Source organism: Alligator mississippiensis, chromosome 6 (genome assembly GCF_030867095.1).
Source record: "Alligator mississippiensis isolate rAllMis1 chromosome 6, rAllMis1, whole genome shotgun sequence".
Classification (NCBI taxonomy): domain Eukaryota; kingdom Metazoa; phylum Chordata; order Crocodylia; family Alligatoridae; genus Alligator; species Alligator mississippiensis.
The window spans coordinates 18,188,273-18,207,315 of NC_081829.1; the positions used below are offsets into that span (position 1 = coordinate 18,188,273).

The 19,043-nt window shown below is 58.0% G+C and overlaps 2 protein-coding genes across 7 annotated transcripts in view; one reads left to right on the forward strand and one right to left on the reverse strand.

The window, feature by feature from the left end:
* Nucleotides 1-238: 238 nt before the first annotated feature.
* NFKB2 (nuclear factor kappa B subunit 2) lies at nt 239-16,004 on the forward strand. Its single transcript, XM_059729682.1, has 23 exons — nt 239-337; nt 5,080-5,136; nt 5,266-5,344; nt 5,765-5,805; nt 6,474-6,572; nt 6,810-6,961; nt 7,907-8,013; nt 8,322-8,480; nt 9,104-9,208; nt 9,585-9,670; nt 9,860-9,998; nt 10,162-10,281; nt 10,412-10,597; nt 10,957-11,098; nt 11,613-11,727; nt 12,097-12,304; nt 12,756-12,925; nt 13,285-13,387; nt 13,936-14,192; nt 14,956-15,025; nt 15,156-15,328; nt 15,410-15,521; nt 15,616-16,004. The coding sequence occupies exons 2-23, from the start codon at nt 5,116-5,118 to the stop codon at nt 15,753-15,755; spliced, it is 2,784 nt and encodes a 927-aa protein (XP_059585665.1). The 5' UTR covers nt 239-337; nt 5,080-5,115; the 3' UTR covers nt 15,756-16,004.
* A 367-nt stretch (nt 16,005-16,371) lies between these two features.
* PSD (pleckstrin and Sec7 domain containing) overlaps nt 16,372-19,043 on the reverse strand; it is an 84,952-nt gene continuing 82,280 nt past the window's right edge. For all 6 annotated transcript variants that reach the window (XM_059729678.1, XM_059729679.1, XM_059729680.1 and 3 more), the window contains one exon: nt 16,372-18,449. In XM_059729678.1, the coding sequence (XP_059585661.1) occupies nt 18,207-18,449 (243 nt within the window). In that variant the 3' untranslated portion in view covers nt 16,372-18,206. The remainder of the gene's footprint in view (nt 18,450-19,043) is intronic.

Consider the following 19,043-nt stretch of genomic DNA (forward strand, 5'->3'; position numbering starts at 1 on the left):
GGGGCCCGGACAAGTCCGTCCCTTGGAAATCCCACCCAGGCGATGCTGCTTCCTTAGGCGATGTCCAGGCCCGGGGGCGGGGGGGCATAGGGCCGATCCTGTCTTAGGCGGGGCTGGGCTGGGCGCTCTGGGGAGCTGCCCCAGCGGGCTCGGCGGCGGCGGCGGCGGCGGCGGCCGCAGGGACGGGGCGGGGAGGGGCGTCCCGCGGCCGGAGGCACCGCCCCGCGGGCGGGAGCTGCAGGCGGGGCTGAGCCGGGAATCCCCGGGGGGCGGTGCCTGGACGGGACTTTCCCGGGGCGGCGGGAGGAAGAAGGGACGACGGCGGCGGCGGCTGGAGGTGAGGGCGCGGGGCCGGGGGTTGCGGGAGGATCCGGGCCACTGCGCCGCCCTGGGGCAGGGCTCCCCCCGCCCGGCTGTGCCGTCGCTCCGCGGGCCGCGCCGCCCCGCTCTGCCCGTCCGTGCGGCGCCGGGAGCGGTGGCTGGAGGCCGCGGGTGTCCCCTGGACACGCGCCGGGTGGCCTGCGGGCTGCTGCCCGGGGCGGGCGGGGACTGGACGCCGGGGCCGGCCCCCGCAGGCAGCCTGGGCCTGGGCGAGGTGGCCGCCGGGGTTTGAAGCAGGTCGCTTGGGCCTAGCGCCTCTCCCGGGCGATGGAGGGGATGTGGGCTTCATTGCTGCCCTCCCTCGCGCCTCTGATCCCGCTCCGCCAGGCTGTGCGGTGCAGCTCGGGAGCCCGGGATTTGCACCGGAGGCTGAGGCCTCAGTGGAGGGTCAGGACCAGGCAGGATAATGAGATCTGCTTTGCTTGGGAAGGCAGCTTTGCGAGCCCCTCACTTGTTCCCATTTTTAAATCCACCAGTTGTTCTCCTCGTTGTGAAGGGGCAGGTTACCCCTCATTTCCTAGAGTTAATCGCTCCTGAAAAGGCTGTGGCTGAAATGTGAGGGCTGCGGGGGCACCCATCCACAGCCGGGCAGAGCGCCCCTAGAGGAACGCGGCTGACTTGGGAGACTTTGGACATCTCGGGGCCTGTAGTTCCAGGTTGTGAAAGGAACAATCTCAACAGGAGCCGTCTTGGGAAATCTCAAGCGGGGGTAACTGTGCTGGGTTCTGGCTGTAGGAGATGTGTCCTATAGCCAGGCTGTGAAGGAGCTGCCCCTAAGGACAAGGGGCTGGCTAGACACCATGGCAGATGTGACTGATGGGGGCAATCCCTGGCAATTAACATGTGGCTGCCATAGGAAGGCAGATGTGGGACAGCAGGAAACGTGGGTGACTGTTTATCAAACGTGTTTCTGACACTTTCTCTTCAGTAAGACCCACTTCCTCCCAAAACATTGTGTAAGCTCCGCACTGCACGCGCTGAGCAGCTAGAGAGCAGCCCCTACCAGCCGGGCAAGATGCTCTGGGCTTGTGATGCCAGGAGGGTATTTCTGGGTGATAAGCCCTGTGTGAAGGCTTTGGTTGAGCCTCCCCGTGAGGCTGTGCTGTGGATGAGGACTGACTGCAGTGAGGTGAGGAACAGAAAGGAGGGCATCCCTGCATCCATCTGCTGCTCCACGCATCTGCTAGTGCTTGGGGGAGGGCACTTGTACAGAGCTGGGGAGTTGCTATACTTGAAGGCCTGGGAGGGGAAAGGGCCTGTGAATTTCCCCAGAAGGCAGCAGTCGGGGACACGAATGATTGAAAGTGAAGCTGGTAAAAGGTGGTCTGCAGGCTCCAGATGGAGAACAAGGGAGAGGAGACCAGTCAGGCTGCAGTCTCATCTGGACAGGTAATGAGCATTTAGCACTTCCATGTGCTGAGATTTAGGAGGAAAGGCAGGAACAGGCTGATGAGGGAAAGCTGGTATCTGAGTGCTGTGCTCAAACCTTGTGTTCTGCTCCTGGCTCTGACACCTGCTCCCTCTATGGTCTCAGGCAAGTGATGCCACCCTTTGGGGGCTCAGTTTCCCTTTCTGTAAAAAGGGGGTAATCTTCCCTATTCCCCCAGGTGTTGTGAGAGGCAATTCCCTGATGCTTATGTGCACTAGGATTGTAGAGTGCTGTCCACTTGGCAAGCACTGTGCGGAAAAGGCTACTGGAACGTATTTGGATCAGCTTGTTCAGCTGAATTCATCCTGGAGGACAGCATGGTCTTGCTAAGGTAGTGTTGATGTCCCCATGACCTGGGAACCTGTGGAGGACAGGTGAGGTGATGGACAGGAGAAAAGGGCAAGCTGCCAGTGGTAAGGGTAGTAGGGGAGGGAGTAGATGATGTACAACGGGAGCAGGCTGTTAATAACCCAACCAACAAAGGAGTTGTCTTACAAGCCCCTAGAAGAAAACCAGAGGATTAAAGCAGGAGGCAGCTTAGATTTGCCGTAACTAATGTAATGTCTGTGAGGAGACAGCAAACTTGCAAAGGCTGGCTCTGGGCCCGGCCTGTCCCTATGGTCATGGGGCTCCTCTGATTTCTAGGAATCGGGGGAGGGTTGTGCTGTACTGCAGCTGAGACTTTTGTGCTGCTGTGTGGGGGTCGGAGGGGAGGACTGACAGGGGCTGCACTGGTTTAATACAAGCTCCTGGGACAGAGTACAGCAGGCCAGATGTTTCAGTGCAGGGATGTGAGGCCAGGAAGCTGGGGCTGACATAGCATGCTTTTCATAAACAGGACCTGAGTTGAGCTCAGCAGTAAGGCATCCAGTAAAGGCAAAATTTGGAGAGGCTCCTAGAAAGAAAAGGAAGAGGAGAGGAGCAGCTAGCTCTAGGGATGTGTAAGGAACTTCAGAGGGGGATCTGGGGCTATGCGTCATCCCTGGCACTCCTGAAGCATCCGTCCCCATGACCACAGGGTGCCCTTGCTATGTACGCATCTCGAAGGTGGAATGTGTTTCCCTCCCACCCAGAAGATGATGAATTGCATGAATCGGATACTACTGCAGAAGTAGTACCTGTGCTCTGTTCCTGGGTCACATCCACAGGAGTTGGGTGTGAAAAAACAGTGTTAATCTGCTCTGGGTGGCAGGGCCTGGACACTAATAACTGAGGCAGCTGGTGTAACTGGGCAGTGAGGTCTACAGTCATGCAGCTGTCCTGCAGAGGGTGCCATCCCTGCTCCGTGGCCCTGGCTCTGACTGTGGAACAGGCCTGGAAAGTGAAACTCACTTGCATCTTACAAGTACTGGCAGAGACAGCCCCACTATTACTCATAAAATCTTACAGCTTGTGGTGGGGCTGCCTCTCCCTATAGTTTGGCCTACAGCTTCTCCATGCTCGGGTGCTCAGCCCTAACATACACATCTGACCTGAGCTTAAAGGTCACTTAGCAGGTTAAATTGAGGGGGGGGTGGGCAAGAACAGTATTAGGAAGCAAATTTAAGCTAACAGAAGCAAGTTCTGTTTCACATAGCCTGTAACTAACCTGTTGACACAAGGTGTTGTAGAAACTGATAACTTAATTGGGTTCAAAAGAGGATTAGATAGTTCATGCAAGATGGGTCTATTGGGGGAAATTTAAACATTTCACCTATGGATGCAACCTCCAAAATAGGACTTACCAGCTTCCAGCCCTGATTTAGAGGCCTAGGAAGGAAAAAGGGGGGGGGGGGGGCAGGTTGTCCTCCATAAATACTTTCTTCCCCTTTGCATTGGCTATGTGCTGCTGTGAGATGCAGAACATTGGGCTAGACAGATCCATAGTCTGACCGAGTATATGCTTTTATGTGTGCCCTGGAGACCAGGGACAGAGAGGAATGCACCACATGAGATGAGGACACCCCTCCAGACTGTTATCTTAAGGTGTTTCTAGTCCCTCCTCTCCTAAAGAATCCTATAGTGCTCGCACAGCTGCATTATTGAAATTGGGTGGAGAGCCAGAGGCTTTCAGCCTTTTCTTGAACCCCTGCCCTCCCGCAGTGAAGGAGACTCTCCAAGCAAGGGGGCGGTTTCTTAAAAATAGAGCAAAACATTTCACTTAAAAAAAAAAAAAAAAAAAAAAAATCTTGAAGCTGGCACTCCATTGCATGCTCTGGGGAGAGGCTGGGAACAGCCTTGTGCCAGACATAAATTGTGCTGCTTTTGTTGTGCTGCTGGGAGGTGCTGCTGGACTACAGCAATCGCTGCAAGATGAAAGCCTATGAACAGTGGAACATGGGGCCCAGCTGTGGAGGGGGAGGACCCACTGTGTTGAAGGACATGGGTCCCATTTAGGGAAAGTGCCACTGTCCCCACAGAGCTGACAGTTGGTGGAAGGGTGTGTGGCTGGGGCAGGCAAGCCTGTCCTGGTGGCTGGAGTGGCCTGGAGAGGATTTGCTGGATGCTGTCTGTAGTGCGGGGCAGTGCCGGGGAGCGGGGGGCTCTGGAGCCTGCACCTGTTCTGTTGCGGTGTCTGGAAGTTGCCAGCGTGTGGCGGCTCGCAGCCCTGGGCCTGCTCTGTGATGCTGGTTTCGTGGGACACGGAGCCCCACTCCCCGTGAACAGCACCTGCTTTGGGCAAGCTTGCTGGGCCGGGAGTGCGGGCAGGGAAGGCAGAGCCCATGCCCACGCCCCCCGGGGCTGCTCATCCTGCTAGACTTTGGCCAGTGGGAAAATCTCAGCACGGAGGGTTTTCCTCCTGTAACTTCTGATGAAAATGAGTCAGTGAGTGTACAATCCCCTTCCTCCTCCTCCTCTTTCCCCCACACGCCCAAAATCCCCAGCGGCAGGACCTACCGGCAGCCAGTGATTCAGAAATTTCATGGTATGAGAGAGAAGTAGAATTTTGTTTTCAGTTGCTTAACGCCGGGCAGAAAGGACTCTGGAAAAGGCCCAGGTGGCTTTGGGCCGGGCCTTCCCCGCGCCCCGCTGTGCCCGGGGCCGGGCCGGGCCGTGCGGGGCCGGGTGAGCCGGGCCGGGCTCCGCTCCGGGGCGCGGGTGCCGCGGGGCGGGCGTGCGGGCGGGGCGGCGCCGTCATTTCCAGGCGGCCGCGGGCTTCTGGGGACTTTCCGGCGCGGCGCCGACTTTCCTGCTCGCCCGCGCCGGCCGGGCCGGGCTTTCCCCCGCGCCGCGCGCTTCCTGCCGGGGCTGCCCGCGCCCGGCCCCGCTCACCCCGCTCTCGCCCGCAGGCCCGGAGCGCGGCAGCAGCGCGGCGCGGCGCCGCCATGGACGAGTCCTACAACCCGGTGAGTGCGGCGGGGCCGGGGTCGGGCCGGGCCGGGCCGGGCCGGGCCGGCGGGGGGGGGACGAGACGGGACGGACGCGGGGCAATCCCGGCCTCATGCCCTGCCCTGACCTGCCCTGCCCTCTCCTAGTGCCTGGACGGGATCGACTATGACGACTTCCAGTTCAGCTCCCACATGGTGGAGCACAAGGAGCCGCTGATGGAGACAGGTAAGGCAGAGGCAGGTCCTGGCAGCACCCTCGGGCCCCGTCGCTTGCCAGGTGGGCAGTGGTCACCTGCCCTGCCCGGCCCGGCCGGGCCTGGCTGGCTGGAGCATCCCAGGGCACAGCGCTGGCCTGTGATCCATCCCCAGGGGCTCCCCATCCTGCTCTGCTCCTCTCATTCAGGTGGGTGAGCAGGGCCATCCCCTTCCCGCTCAGCCCCTACCACGAACCCCAGAAACACTGTCCCACTGCCGAGGCTATGGGACCTTTGCCCGTCCTGAAGTTCCCATAGTGCCAGAAAGAACTGGCTGCAGCTCGGCGAGGGTGTCCTCGGCATGGCCTCCCACCCATCGCTGTTGACCGGCATCACCAGGACGGGGGCAAGCTCTCTTTCTTCCCTCAGTATTTTTCCTTTCTTCTCCCCAGCCGAAGGCCCGTATCTTCTCATCATTGAGCAACCAAAACAGGTAAGGGCTTGGCAGCTCTGGTCTCTCTGCAGCAGTGGTTTCCAAAGTTTTGTTTGCAGCCTGCTTAGTGGGTGGGATGTCGTGCTTGGGGCTGCATGACAGAAGTGACCTGCAGCGCACCACCTCATGTTCAGCAGATGTAACAGAACATGCCTTGTACAAGCCAAGTAAGAACAGTCCAGGATCATTGCTTGATTTCAGCTGGAGTAAGACTTACACACCCGACTTACCTTGCTGACAAATGTGCCGGGTCAGCTCACATAGCTGAGTGCCTCCAAAAAGCAATTGGAGAAGGGGAAACTGCATGTTCAGTCAGCTTCCAGGCCCTTTATAAGGGAAGTCTCTTATCCTTAAGAGTGGATTACTGGGCTACTGCTAAGGTTTGTCAGTCAGCTGCTTCTGAAGGGTCAGTGGCTACAGCTTCGCCAGCCAGCTGGTTCTGTTGAGGACAGCCACCGTTTTGAGTCCCTGCGTGGGTCACACATTGGGAACCGCTGCTCTGGACAGTGGTGTTTCACCATTCTCTGTGGTGCCTTCTGGTTGGGGAAGCTGGGGCTGAAGTCTCTGTGAGCTCACTGCCTTGAATGTAGGGTCCCTGTGCCCAGCACCCTGGTTGGCAGGGCTGCTTGGTCTCTGGTGGTGCAGTGACATGGGTTCTGGTTTTGCAGCGTGGGTTCCGGTTCCGATACGGCTGTGAAGGCCCTTCCCATGGTGGGCTGCCTGGAGCATCTAGTGAGAAGGGACGCAAGACTTACCCCACAGTCAAGGTGAGCACCAGGCCCTGGAGGAGACAGTGCTGTTCTGCCCAGCCATGGGGTACTCCCTGCACCTTGTCTGGCACGCTGGGGGGGGGAGCCTGTACAGGGCATGTGTGTGCTTCACGGTGCTTAGGATGAGATTTATTCCTGCCATGGGGAGATTGTAGACGGGGTCTGAGGCCAGAGCTCACGGGGTGGAGGTTGTCATGATTATGAACTCTCTGAGAACTCCCCTTTTCCCTACAGATCTGCAACTATGTAGGCCTGGCACGGATTGAAGTGGACCTGGTGACCCACAGTGACCCCCCACGTGTGCATGCCCACAGCCTGGTGGGGAAGCAGTGCAACGAAGCTGGCAATTGCATTGTGACTGTGGGGCCCAAGGACATGACAGCACAGTATGTACTGCACTGCTGAGGGCTGGGGAAGGCTCCTGCAGGCCCTGGCTAAGGGATGGCTATGCCGCAGTAGGGTGATGGGCTTGGGTAATGTCCTTTGTGCTTAGTGTAGGGAGCAAATGTGTTAGGACTGTGCCCCTATCCCAGCTGCACTCCTGTGCAGCCTCTCCTTTTGTTCACAGCTCAGCATCTTCAGCAATAGCATCAGGTCCTGGTCCCTGTGTTGGGGGTGCTTCCTTCCTCTTGTTCTGCACCACACAACCTCTCCCCGTTAGCTCCCACTGCTGTTGTCTAGCTGGCACCTCCCTTCAACCTTCATGAATGACTGGCTGTATCTGGGCTGCTTGGAAAGGTCTTACCTGACAATCCCTTGCATAAAGCTCCCTTCAAAGCCCTTTGCCCATGCCAGACAGCTGGGAGGCAGGTTTCGTGAGCATATCTGGAAAGTCCCTTGAGGCTGCTCACTTCTGACAGGACCAGTTGGGTGTGCCAAAGGGCACTGGCTGAAGTCTTGAGACTGTGTTGTGGGGCGAGGCAGACGCTGTGTGTGGGGTACTCTGGACATGAGGCCTAGGGGCCTTCACTCCTAGTAGCTTTCATCAAAATCCAGCCCATGTTGTCAGCCCAGTCTGACTTGGATTCCCCAGGCTTGTGCCATCTCCTGAACCTCCCCAAGCTTGGCCCTGCCCTCCATACTGGAGCTAGCTTGACCCTTTCCCAGCTTCCCAAATGGTCCCTTCTATCAAGGCCTCCTTAGGGAATGCATACATCAACTCTTTGCTCCTTAAGTGCCCCTCTTGCTGGCAGATTTAACTCCCTGCTGCCAAGGGCCTCGCTCAGCCCTGTTTCAGTGACTGGCATCCCCTCCTGCATCCCTCTAGCTGCAGCTGTTGAGCAGGCTACTACCCCACCCCCGTGCCCTTGCTCACTGATCATCTCCCCTAGGTTCAACAACCTTGGGGTGCTCCATGTGACCAAGAAGAACATGATGGAGATCATGAAGGAGAAGCTGAAGCAGCAGAAGTTGCGTAACAGAAGTCAGCTGCTGACAGGTGAGGGGCCACAGAGAAGAGTGGCCAGCAGGACATAAAGCCAGGGACAAATTGCAGGGAGTTGGGGGTGCAGGGCAAGGGACTGGCACTCGCTGCAAGGAGTGAAGTCGGGGCTCAAGGGTAGGCTGGAGCTGAGTTGCAGAGGGTCTGGGGACCTGGGGAGGGGCAGGCTCGTACAGTCATGGGGATAGAGGGAGTGGCACAATGCAGGGTGGTGCAAGGGCCTCTGAGGGGGGGGCTCTGAGCTAGAGTCCTTTCCCAGTACTGGGCAGCCTGCAATCCTGGCCTCCCCTCCCTCTCCTGGGCAGATTCTGAGGTGCGAGAGATTGAGGTGGAGGCAAAGGAGCTAAAGAAGGTGATGGATCTGAGCATTGTGCGTCTCCGCTTCACTGCCTACCTCCGTGACAGCAGTGGGAACTTCACCCTGGCCCTGAACCCTGTCATCTCGGACCCAATTCATGACAGCAGTAAGTGCTGGGCATGCCAAGACCCAGCTCCTCCAGGCACTGAAGCGGGTTTGCCCTGTGCTTGTATATGTTCTTGGAAAGCCCTGGGGTGGGAGATTGGATTTTCTCTTCACTCAGAACTAACTCAGGGCTCTTACAGCTTGGGCTCTACTTGGTCCCAGCTGCCCTCTTGCTGTGCAGCCAGTCTTCAGGAAGAAACAGGTGCCCATGGCCTCCCACCTCATGAGGAGTAGCAAACCCAGTTGGCAGCCATGGTGGAGCACTTTCCCAGGGCATGTGGCTGTTGGGCACGTTGCTGGGAAAGGTGGTTCTCTTGGATTTGCTGATTCAGTGCCTGGGGGTTTTCCCTGTGGGGTGTTGTCAGTGGTTGGGCTGGGCTGTGACAGCAATCTGATGACTCCCTGCTTTGCTCCCTGCAGGGTTGCAGGGGAAGAACTGCTTTCTTGTAAGAGATGTCTTGGGGAAGGAGGGTTGAAGCAGGACAGTTTGCAGCTAAAGCAGGACCCAGGGACTCTGGCAGGAGTCACGTGTGCCTCTCTAGAAGCTCTGTCATCGTTTGTGTCTGTGTGCATGACAGGGCAGCACCTCCAAGTGTCAGCTCAAAATGCTTTCCCTCTCTGCAGAGTCACCTGGGGCTTCCAACCTGAAGATCTCACGGATGGATAAGACAGCTGGCTCAGTGCGGGGTGGGGATGAGGTCTACTTGCTGTGTGATAAAGTCCAGAAAGGTGAGGAACCTCCCTGCAGCCCCCTGGGCATCGGGAGGATGCTCTAAGGCTTAACAAAGAATCTATCTTCTGGAGCCAGACAGGTTGGCAGCCCCATTTGGAGCCTGGGGGAGGGGAGAAGACTGAGAAAAAAGAGCTGTGAGGAGCCTGGTGGGGGAGTGGGAACCAAGAAGTGTCTGGTCTCTTCTGCATCCTCAGTAGAGCTCTGAGCTGAGACCATGACAGTGACTGCAGTGCTTCCCTGTAGTGGAGGAGGGGCTGGAGCCCTGGGTAGGGCCCTCCTGCCCTGTAGGAGAGCTCTTGATAGCTGGATGGTCTCTGAGCTGCTGCATTAAACCCTATCCCTGTCCCTCCTTTCCCCAACCCCCACCCCCAGACGACATAGAGGTGCGATTCTATGAGGATGATGAGAACGGCTGGCAGGCCTTTGGTGACTTCTCCCCTACAGATGTGCATAAGCAGGTGAGGCAGGGGCTGCTTCCAGCAGTAAGGGGGCTACAGGAGTTGAGGGGGCCATAGGGGCCTATTGCCCTTCCTGCCAGAGGATTGATGACTAGGGGGTACTGATGAGTGTCCTGGGGGAGTAGGAGTATGGGGGTGAGTAAGCAGGTGGCAGCAGTGCCTGACTCTGGGTCTTGTGTTGTCCTGCAGTATGCCATTGTCTTCCGCACGCCGCCCTACCACAAGCCCAAGATCGACCGTCCTGTCACTGTCTTCTTGCAGCTGAAGCGGAAGCGAGGGGGAGATGTGAGCGACTCCAAGCAGTTCACCTACTACCCAGTGGTGGAAGGCGAGTGCTGCTCAGTGCAGAGCAGGGGCATGGCTGGGCCTGAAGCTGCTGTGTCCCTGCCCTGAGTGGAGGCAGGGGGAGCACTGCAGCTGCCAGGGGAGGACTGCCCAGGCAGGGTGGGACTAAGGCCTAGCTCTGACACTCTGACTTGTCTTCCCTGCAGACAAGGAGGAGGTGGAGAGGAAGCGGAAAAAGGTGCTGCCTCAGTTCCCCCAGCACTTTGGTGGGGGTTCACACATGGGTGGACCCGGCGGAGGCACTGGTGGGTTTGGATCGGGTGGAGGTGAGTTCAGATTTTTTCCCCCACTGTGAGCTTCCCCTTGAGGGCTGGGCACCCTGCAGCAAAAGATGACCATGGCGGGTTCCCCCAGCTCTCACCTTAATCATGGTTCTCTTTCCCTCGTGGCCTACAGGTGGGAATCTAAGCTACCCCTATGCCTCCGGACTGCCTTACAACAGCATCTACTCATCAGGCCCCCACCCCATGGGCAGCTACCAGGGTGGGGTGCAGATGACCAGAGCCAATAAAATGGAGGAGGAAGGTGCTGAGAGGCAACTGCCAGCAGAGCAGAGTTACAGCCAAGCCCTGCAGTACCATGGTATGGCAGGGCTGGGGAGACCCTAGGGGTGCCAGGGAGGTGCTGATCCCAGGGTCTGAGGGATTAGTGCTGCACATGGGGTTTCATGGAGAGAGGGAGCATGGGACTGGAAAACAGCCCTGCATTGCCCCAGGCCCAGGAGGCAGAAAGTGTGGGGATGGAATAGCCTGACCTCATGCTCAGGACATGAGGTGATGTTTTAGGAGCCCAGAAGGAAGCGCTGCCTCCAGTTCTGGTGTGACCAGATGGCTGTTCTCCACTTTACTGTGGTGGGGTGGAGAGCAGAGTGTGTCGGTGGTGAGTCTGGGGGCCTGAGGCCTGAGCTGTCTCTGGTGCTGACATCCTGCTTTGCTTCTCAGCCCAGCTGTGTAACATGCGGATACTGGCACTGACGCAGCGCAATGCCCATGCCCTACTGGACTACTCGGTCACTGCCGACCCACGCATGCTGCTGGCTGTTCAGAGGCACCTGGCAGCCTCTCAGGATGAGAATGGAGACACGTGAGTTGAACAGAGAGACTGCATCTGCTGTGCAGGGGTGGGGCCTGGAGGGCTCAGGTCCTAGGTCTGGGCTGTGCTAAGTACATGTTCCTTTCTAGCCTCTGAGAGGTCTTTTTTCTGCACCCCAGAGGTTCCTCCTAAGGGAGCAGTGGGTGTTCTCAGGTCCAGCCTCAGCTCCTTGTGCCAGTATGTGAGTGCCTGCCTGCAGGGTTTGGGCCAACCCCCACAAATGTTTCTCAATGCTCCAAGGCCTCTTTGGCCCATGAAGTCAAGGCTTGTGTGCCAGGAGTTTTTCTTCAGGCTTAGATAGAGGCAGGGCTGGGCTGGGTGGGCACAGGAGCCCTCTGCAGCTGAACACTGGCAGGGACAGGCTGGACCTTTTAGGATAAGTGGAAAGAAGCTAGGAAGTGCTGGGCTGGCTGGGTCGGAGTGGGGATGGCCAGAAGCATGAAGCTGGGATGAGGCTTGGAGCATGCAGTGCTGTGGAGCAGGAGCTGAGGTTCTCTTCCCACAGGCCTTTGCATCTCGCCATTATCCACGAGCAGACGGCTGTGATTAAGCAGCTGGTGGAGGTCATCAGTGGCATCCCCAACCAACAGATCATCAACATGGCCAACCACTTGCAGCAGGTGCGGAAACTCTGGGCTGCCCCTATGACAGACTCCCCCTGCTCTTGCCTTACCATCTCTGCTGGAGCCTTTCTCTGTTCCTGGGCATGGCTCCTCTCTCCTGCTTGCCCATGCTCTGCTCTCTGGATGTGCATGTGTCTGAACCCAGACACGCGCACATCCAAGTGAGACAGCCTGGTGCGCCAGGGCCTTTGAAACACCAGAGACCCTGGGGTATTTTGCTACCTGCTGAGAGGCTGCTGAGCCCAGGACAGGGCATGCAGGTCTGGATGGTAGGAAGTTGAACTTCCAGTGGGGGAGGGGATGGGGTGAGAGGTGATTGCAGCTCTTTGCCCCTTGTGAACCGAGCTGTCTCTTGTCTCCCCACAGACTCCCCTGCATCTGGCCGTGATCACCAAGCAGCCGCAGGTGGTGCAGTTACTGCTGCAGGCTCGTGCAGACCCCACTCTGCTGGATCGCTATGGCAACTCGCTGCTGCACCTGGCGCTCCAGGCGGGTGACGAGGAGGTGCTTAAGATGCTGCTGGCACATCTGGGTGCTGCTGCCCTCTGTTTGCTCAGTACACCCAATTACCAAGGTGAGGAAAGGGTCAGAGCATTTGGGGGGACCAAATGTGCTGAATGAAGGGCACTGGGACACTCAGGAGAGAGCTTCCCATGTGACTGAATGATTCTGAGGAAGTCCTGGAGCTTGACTGGATCCAGTAGGCCATGGGCTCAGATCTGGTCCAGTCTGGCCACAATGGGAATGACTTGGGAAGGTCCCTGCTGATTGTTCACACCTCACAGAGTTGTCTGCTCTGGTCCCTGAGCCCCTTAGCCCATGGGAGCAGCCCTCGGGGAGACCTGTATGCAAGTGTGTTGACACTAACAGAGACCAGGGCCTTACAGGGCCAGGGAGCCTAGCGTCCCATGGTGGGCTCTGGTAAGGCAAGGGGAGGTGGCATCTGAGCATGATGTGGCAAGGAGGGGAGGGGCAGCTGCTCCTGTCCTGTGGCTGGCACCAACACCTGCCCTTGGATGTTCCAGGGCTGCTCCCTGTGCATGTGGCTGTGCAGGTGAAGAGCTTGGCTTGCCTGGAGCTGCTGGTCCGGAAAGGAGCTGACGTGAATGCTGCTGAGCGGCAGGGTGGGCGGACACCTCTGCATCTGGCTGTGGAGATGGACAACCTCAACATGGCTGCCCACCTGGTGAAGAAGGTATGGGGCTAGGAGCCCTCCTGGGGGTATCGAGGCACCTAGCCATACCTGTCCATGAGGCAGGGAGGGCTCTTGAAGCACAGGAGAATGGTAGGAAAGCACAGGCTCCAGCCAGGCTGCTGCCCAGGGTTCCTTTTGGTGGTATCCTTTCCTCAATCCCTGCCCTCAGATTGGACACACTGACATGGGTTAGTGGGGCACTGGAGTGATGTGGGAGTGAGTGTACTGGCTGCCCAGAGGGATGGGTTGCCGGGGACAGTCCCTGCTGTTGTGTCCTGCATGGACGTGGAGGTCGGGGCAGTGGGCCTGGGGCACTGGTTCCTTCCTTTCCTCAATGGCTGTTGTGGTTTTACCTGCAGCTGGGAGCAGATATCAATGCCCGGACATTTGCTGGGAACACTCCTCTGCATCTGGCTGCAGGCCTGGGCTCTCCCACCCTTACCAAAATGCTCATCAAAGCAGGTAATGTTTCTTTCTGAGTTCATGGTTCAGCAGCCCCTGAGGCATTGTGCAGCCAAAGCTGTGCTGGCCAGGTGCCAGTGAGCCCTCCTAGGGAAGGGGCTGGTTCCCTGCTTGTAGCCGGGACAATGGGTATCTGGGCCTCTTTGGGACTGGTGAGTGTGCAGGTGGGAAAGAGGACTCCACTGGGGGATGTTGGGGTCTTGACTGGGGCTGGAGGCCATGTATGCTGTGTAGGTAGGGTGGATTTTGGAGCCTGGAGTGACAGGCCTGGGGCCAGGCAGTAGCCTCCCTCCCTGAGTTAGGCCAGTGGTTTAGCTGGGATAGCTGAGCTGCACTACTTAGCCAGGTCTGGTCCCACAGGGAGAGTGGCAAAGGGCAGCTGTTCAGGATGGGGGCAGCACATGGTCCTTGCTGTACCAGATTCCTGCTCTCTGCCAGCTGGAAGAGAGTGCAGACCTGGGGCTGTGAGGTGGCAGGGGAAGGGTGGGAGCTACTTGCAGTCCTGCTCCCAGTGCTCTAACTCCCCTGACACTTCCTCTCTTCCCCAGGGGCAGATGTTCTGTGCGAGAATGATGAGCCAGTGAGTCCCAGTCCCTCCTCCTCCGAAGCAAGCAGTGATGTGGACACAGACCCTGAGGAGCAGGAGGGGCACATGGAGCTGGGAGAGGCAGACACTGCCATGCTGCGGGATCTGGATGACATGGACCTTGGTGTTACTGCTGGGAAGAGGAGCAAGGAGGCTGGTGCCAGTGGGGCAAAGCTGCGGCGGAGACACACACCGCTTGACTTAACCCGGAGTCAGAAGGTGCAGATGGCAAGGGGTTAAAGCAGTGGGAATCTGACTTTCCGGAGCAGGAGGTTGGAGGGGACAGGGTGTTTGCTGTGGCATGGCCTGTGGCACTGTCCTCACAGGCAGACATTAGAGACTGATGCCTGGTAGAGGGTCATGGGTGCCCTTGGTGCCCTGGCAGTGTGGGTGGCTCCAAATGCAGCATCCCATGAATATAATAGCAACAAGACATGTATGTAGCTGCTGTGGTCAGTGACAGGACATGGTGAGGGAAGGCATCAGTGCACTCCTGCCAAGAGAGCCTGCTACAGGTGGAGCCAGAGCCAGCCAGGGCACAGCTGAGGACTGGCTAACTGAGGAGCAGCTTGTTCTCTGCCTGCAGCCTCTTCCTTGCCCACAGCCAGGCTGGTCCTGCCCTGCAGGCAGTGCCTCTTCCTCCTCCAATCTGGGAGACACTCTTGTTACATAATAGATATGCAGCCTCCTTTACCTTGCCCCTGCCCAACCACCACTGGGAGTTAGGGCCCCCGTAGGCTGAGCAAGGTGCTTGGTGGGGGAGGAAAGCATGTGCTGTCTGTGCTGCAGCCCCTGGGGTCAGTATGGGTGGCTCTGGAGCAGGTGTCATTGCCTGCTGCCGGCTTGCCTCTTCAGGCCAGGCTCTTGACTGTAGCCTTTGGCCTGGCTGTGGGGAGGCCTTAGTCTTGCCATGCTACCTGGGCAGGGGCAGGGCATGCAGTGGCCACTGCTTATTTGACTCTAGTGTGCTCCTGTCCTCTAGGTGCGGGAGATCTTGCTGCGTGCCTCACAGCAGGGTCCAGAGTCAGAGCTGCCTGCGGTGTCCAGGCCAGGTGAGTGGGTCCAGCCCCACCTGGGGCTTCACCACAGATGCCATGCCCAGGCCAGTCCATCTCCCTTGGTCTCACTGAGGGGGAGGGGATAGGGCCAGATCCTGCCTGCTGACACATTTCTCCTACCCAGGGAACATCCTGTCCCTTGACAGCGAGATCCTGCAGGGACTGGAGCAGCTACTGAATCAGGATCGTGGGGGCTCGGACTGGACTGAGCTGGCCAAGAGGCTGGGGCTCTGCAGCCTGGTGGAGACGTTCAAGGACACATCCTCCCCCAGCAGGAGCCTCCTGCTTAGCTACGAGGTCAGTCCTCTTGCTAGGGTGCCCTTCCCAGCCCTTTCACTGCTCCCTCACGAGCCCCTCTCATTGTTGCTTTCTCTTCAGCTCTCCGGTGGCAGTCTGAGCAGCTTGCTGGAAGCACTGGATTCCATGGGGCTCAGCGAGGGCGTGAGGATGTTGCGTAAGGCTGAGACATACAACAAGCTGCAGAGCACAGGTAAGGGCCAGGGCTGAGCTTGCGGGGAGAGGGGGATTGGGCAGATGCCTCACCTGTGCCTTGGGGCTCACCACGGTGTCTCCCTGCTGTGCAGAGCTCAAGGAGGACAGTGCCTATGGGAGCCAGTCGGTGGATGAGGAGCAATCGTCAGGCCTAACCCCCAAACAGTGCCCACCAGCCTCTGCCGAGCTGCCAAGCTCACTCGCCCACAGCCAACAGCAGCAGGTGCACTGAACCACTGGGCGCATCCCCTGTGCTAGGGAGCCCAGCTGTGAATGACATTTGGGGAGGGAGGAGCCGCTGGAGGCTCTTGCACCTGCAGTGGCTCAAATACAAGTGCCTTTGGGCCCAGGGCTAGCTGCCCATACTGGGCCCCAGCTGCCCTGCTTTGGACTTGGTTGGAGCCCACAGCCCAGCCCCTGCTCTGCTCTTATTTAATGGTCCCTAGTTTGGTTCCAGGTGAATAAAGGGCCACTCTTCCTACTGCTTCTGCACTTGGTGTCTCCAGCATCCTCCCTAGGCAGAGGGCCCCAGAGCTGCCTGCTGCACAGGGTCTGCAGCAGGGATGGTTACAGGCCCCGACTCCCACCGTGATCTGGCCCTGCAGGCTGAACACTCGCCATTCTCCTGGTGCTCTTCTCCTCCCAGCACAGAGCACTACACCTGGACTCTGCCCACAGCATACTGGGTAACCCACACCAGATTGCTCTGGCCTGCTGCCAGGGTAACTGAGGCTTTGTTCAGTTCAAAGTGCTGCCAGTCGCAGCCCCTAAGACTAGCTGCTGTCTCAGCCTGTGTCTCCACCCCTCTGGGAGCAGAGGACAGTGGAAAAATCACACCTGTGGCAAGATCTTGAGAGCAGGTTTTACTTCAGTACCTGATGGAAGAAGCTGTACAAAGGTTTCACCCAGAGCCATTTGCTCAAGGATGGATTTTTTTTTGCAGTAGACTCAAAAGAGTGCAGAATAAAAAGTTTGACACATTCACAGAGTCAGTACTGGAGCCAGCAAGGTCCCTATGGCCAAAAGCAGCACACCACTCTCCCCCTTCCCTCCCAGCCCAGCCCAGCCCTCCTGCAGGGGGGGTGGGAAGGGGTGGCAGCTGTGTGGAAGGCTGCCTGCATCAACCTGTGGGCATGCTGCCCCTTCTACTCCAAGCCCTACTGCCTTTCATGCTGGGTCTGCTGCCCAGCCACAAGTGCTGGGTGGTGTTGTGCTGCAAGTAGACCCCTTGCACTAAGTGCCAGGGCAGCACTGGGTGGAGAGGGGGGCCTTGGCTTCAGCCCATTCAGCAGTCCTATTACATTGGGAGAAGAGAGAGGACCTAGGCCAAGCCTGGTGTCAGGTATGTGCAACTCCTGCCCCAGGTTACAATACACATTCCTCTGAATACTTGTGCCAGGACCCAAGGAGGCAGGGGCTGGATCCAGCTGCCAGGACCTGACTGCTGCCTCAGAGCCCTTTCAGAATGGGGAAGATCAAGGAAGGAGGAAGCTATACAGAGGGGGAAGACAGCACCTGCAGCTGTGCGTTTCCCCTCCTTGTTAGTTGCTCCAGCCTAACCAGTGGCTGGGAATTAACCCCATTCACAACCTCCCCACTTACCAGGAAAAGACCAGGTACCTCATGTGCACCAGCCCATCACCTGCCCTCTCAACCACTGCTGCTGAGGCTCTAGACAGCAGTTGAAGCTGCCTGCACCTCTGCATCTGTGTTCTAAAGGGTGAATGGAGCTAGCCCCTCAATGGGCTGCAGCCAGGCCCCTTTGTTATGGCTTTGTCATTTGGCTGAAAGCAAGCTCCCCTTGCTATGTGGCTGCTGCTCAGACCACAGGCTCGTGTGAGGCTGCAAGATGGCATCTAGTGCAGGAGCAGGGAGGAGTCTGCACCAAACGAGCTGCCCCTTGTATGTGACATAGAAAACAGATGAGTGCCAGGGCTTCTGTGGGCAGGACTGGGGCCTCAGCCCAGGGCCCTGATTAAAAACTGTCCAAAAAATGCAATGCTTCTAAGAAATAATTCTTTTTCACAGTTCCCAAAAAAATCATCAAAATCACCCCCAAAAAACTTCACGTAGTTCAGCTCATTCAGGTACTAAAAAGTGCAAAACTGTATCACAAAAACCATTCAAAACAGTAAGAAATGGGCAGGGTGGAGGAGCAAGGGGCCATGGCCAGGATGTGGATGGCCTGGCTGGCCCAGCTGGCAGGAAACAAAAAAGCAGCTTCCAGCTGGCATGACCAGGGCTGCAGCAGTGATGCATTAACTGGCCCCCATTGGGGTCTCTACCCACAATCCCGTCTGCCCTAGAGTCTGGTGGGCAGCTCACGGGGCCTGCCTAGCGTAGGGCAGCCACCGTATAATCTAGCCCCATCACTGCTCTCAGGGAACCCGCACCCAGGTCCAGGAGAAGGGGGTAGGTCTTGCTAGGAAGTCTGCAGGTATGGAGATGGTTCCCCTGCTGCTACTGCACTGCATCGATGTTTCCCATGAGCCTCAGTGGAGGGAACTGTTTCCATGCTGATATGTTGGGGCTCCTTCCACTGGTGCTGGTGGCAGGGTGAGCGCAATCAGCCCCCATGGCTTGTGCCCGCCAAGGATGAAGTCATGCAGGTTTGGGCTGGTGTGGGCATGGCCTCCCAGCATGTAGGGCTGGAACAGGAATGTGCAGCTTGCTGCCCTTGCCCCTACGATTTCTGCGGATGGTTGGTGGACTGACGGGTGCCGCCACGCTCCGAGATGTTGCGTTTCACCTTGGGGCCCATGCTGGCTGGCTCCACATGGAGTGAGGGGCTGGAGCGGGATTTCTTGAGGTTGTCCTCCTCACCCACTGCTGTGTCAAACAGTGTGGACTCAAAGGCTGCCAGGTCATCAGAGCCAGCTTTCAGCTTGGCACGCAGCAGCATGGCATAGGTGCCATAGCGCGATTTCTGCAGGGACACAAAATGAGACATCTAATTTGCTGGACACAAGAGGCAGTGGCATGCCCAGCCCTGCTGCACAGGTTGCAAACTGTTCCTACCAGTCCCCTGAAGCAGAACCTGGAGGCTGCTGGGTGCAGCCTGGCCAGGGACTATAGTGCTGCAGGGCCTGAGTTATGGTGTTAAGCACTGCCCTCTTGGGGGAGATTGACAGCCAGAGCACTGGGGACTCCAATCTGTGCTGGCTGGCAGCACCAGCTAGGAAGAAGACTGTAGCTCAGCCCTGTATTAAGTGTCTGTTCATCTCACTCAGTGGCTCACCCTATTGCAAGGCCTGTTAAGTGCTGGGAGGAACCAGATCAATTCCACTGGGAGGTCCCAGGCCCAGACACCCCTGCCTGGGGTCCTCCCTGCCCCACCCCCCCAGCTTTTAGCACCCTGCTGTCAATTAGGCTATTGCACTGGGAGAAGGAGGAAGGCCCCCAGCTCTGCCCTGCAGAGCTCATGCACTAGACAGCTGTTATGGCAAGGAGCAATCACTGCATGTCAGGGGTGCTGCAGCCAGCAGGAACCTCCCCTGGTGTGGTAGAGCTCCCTCAGGGG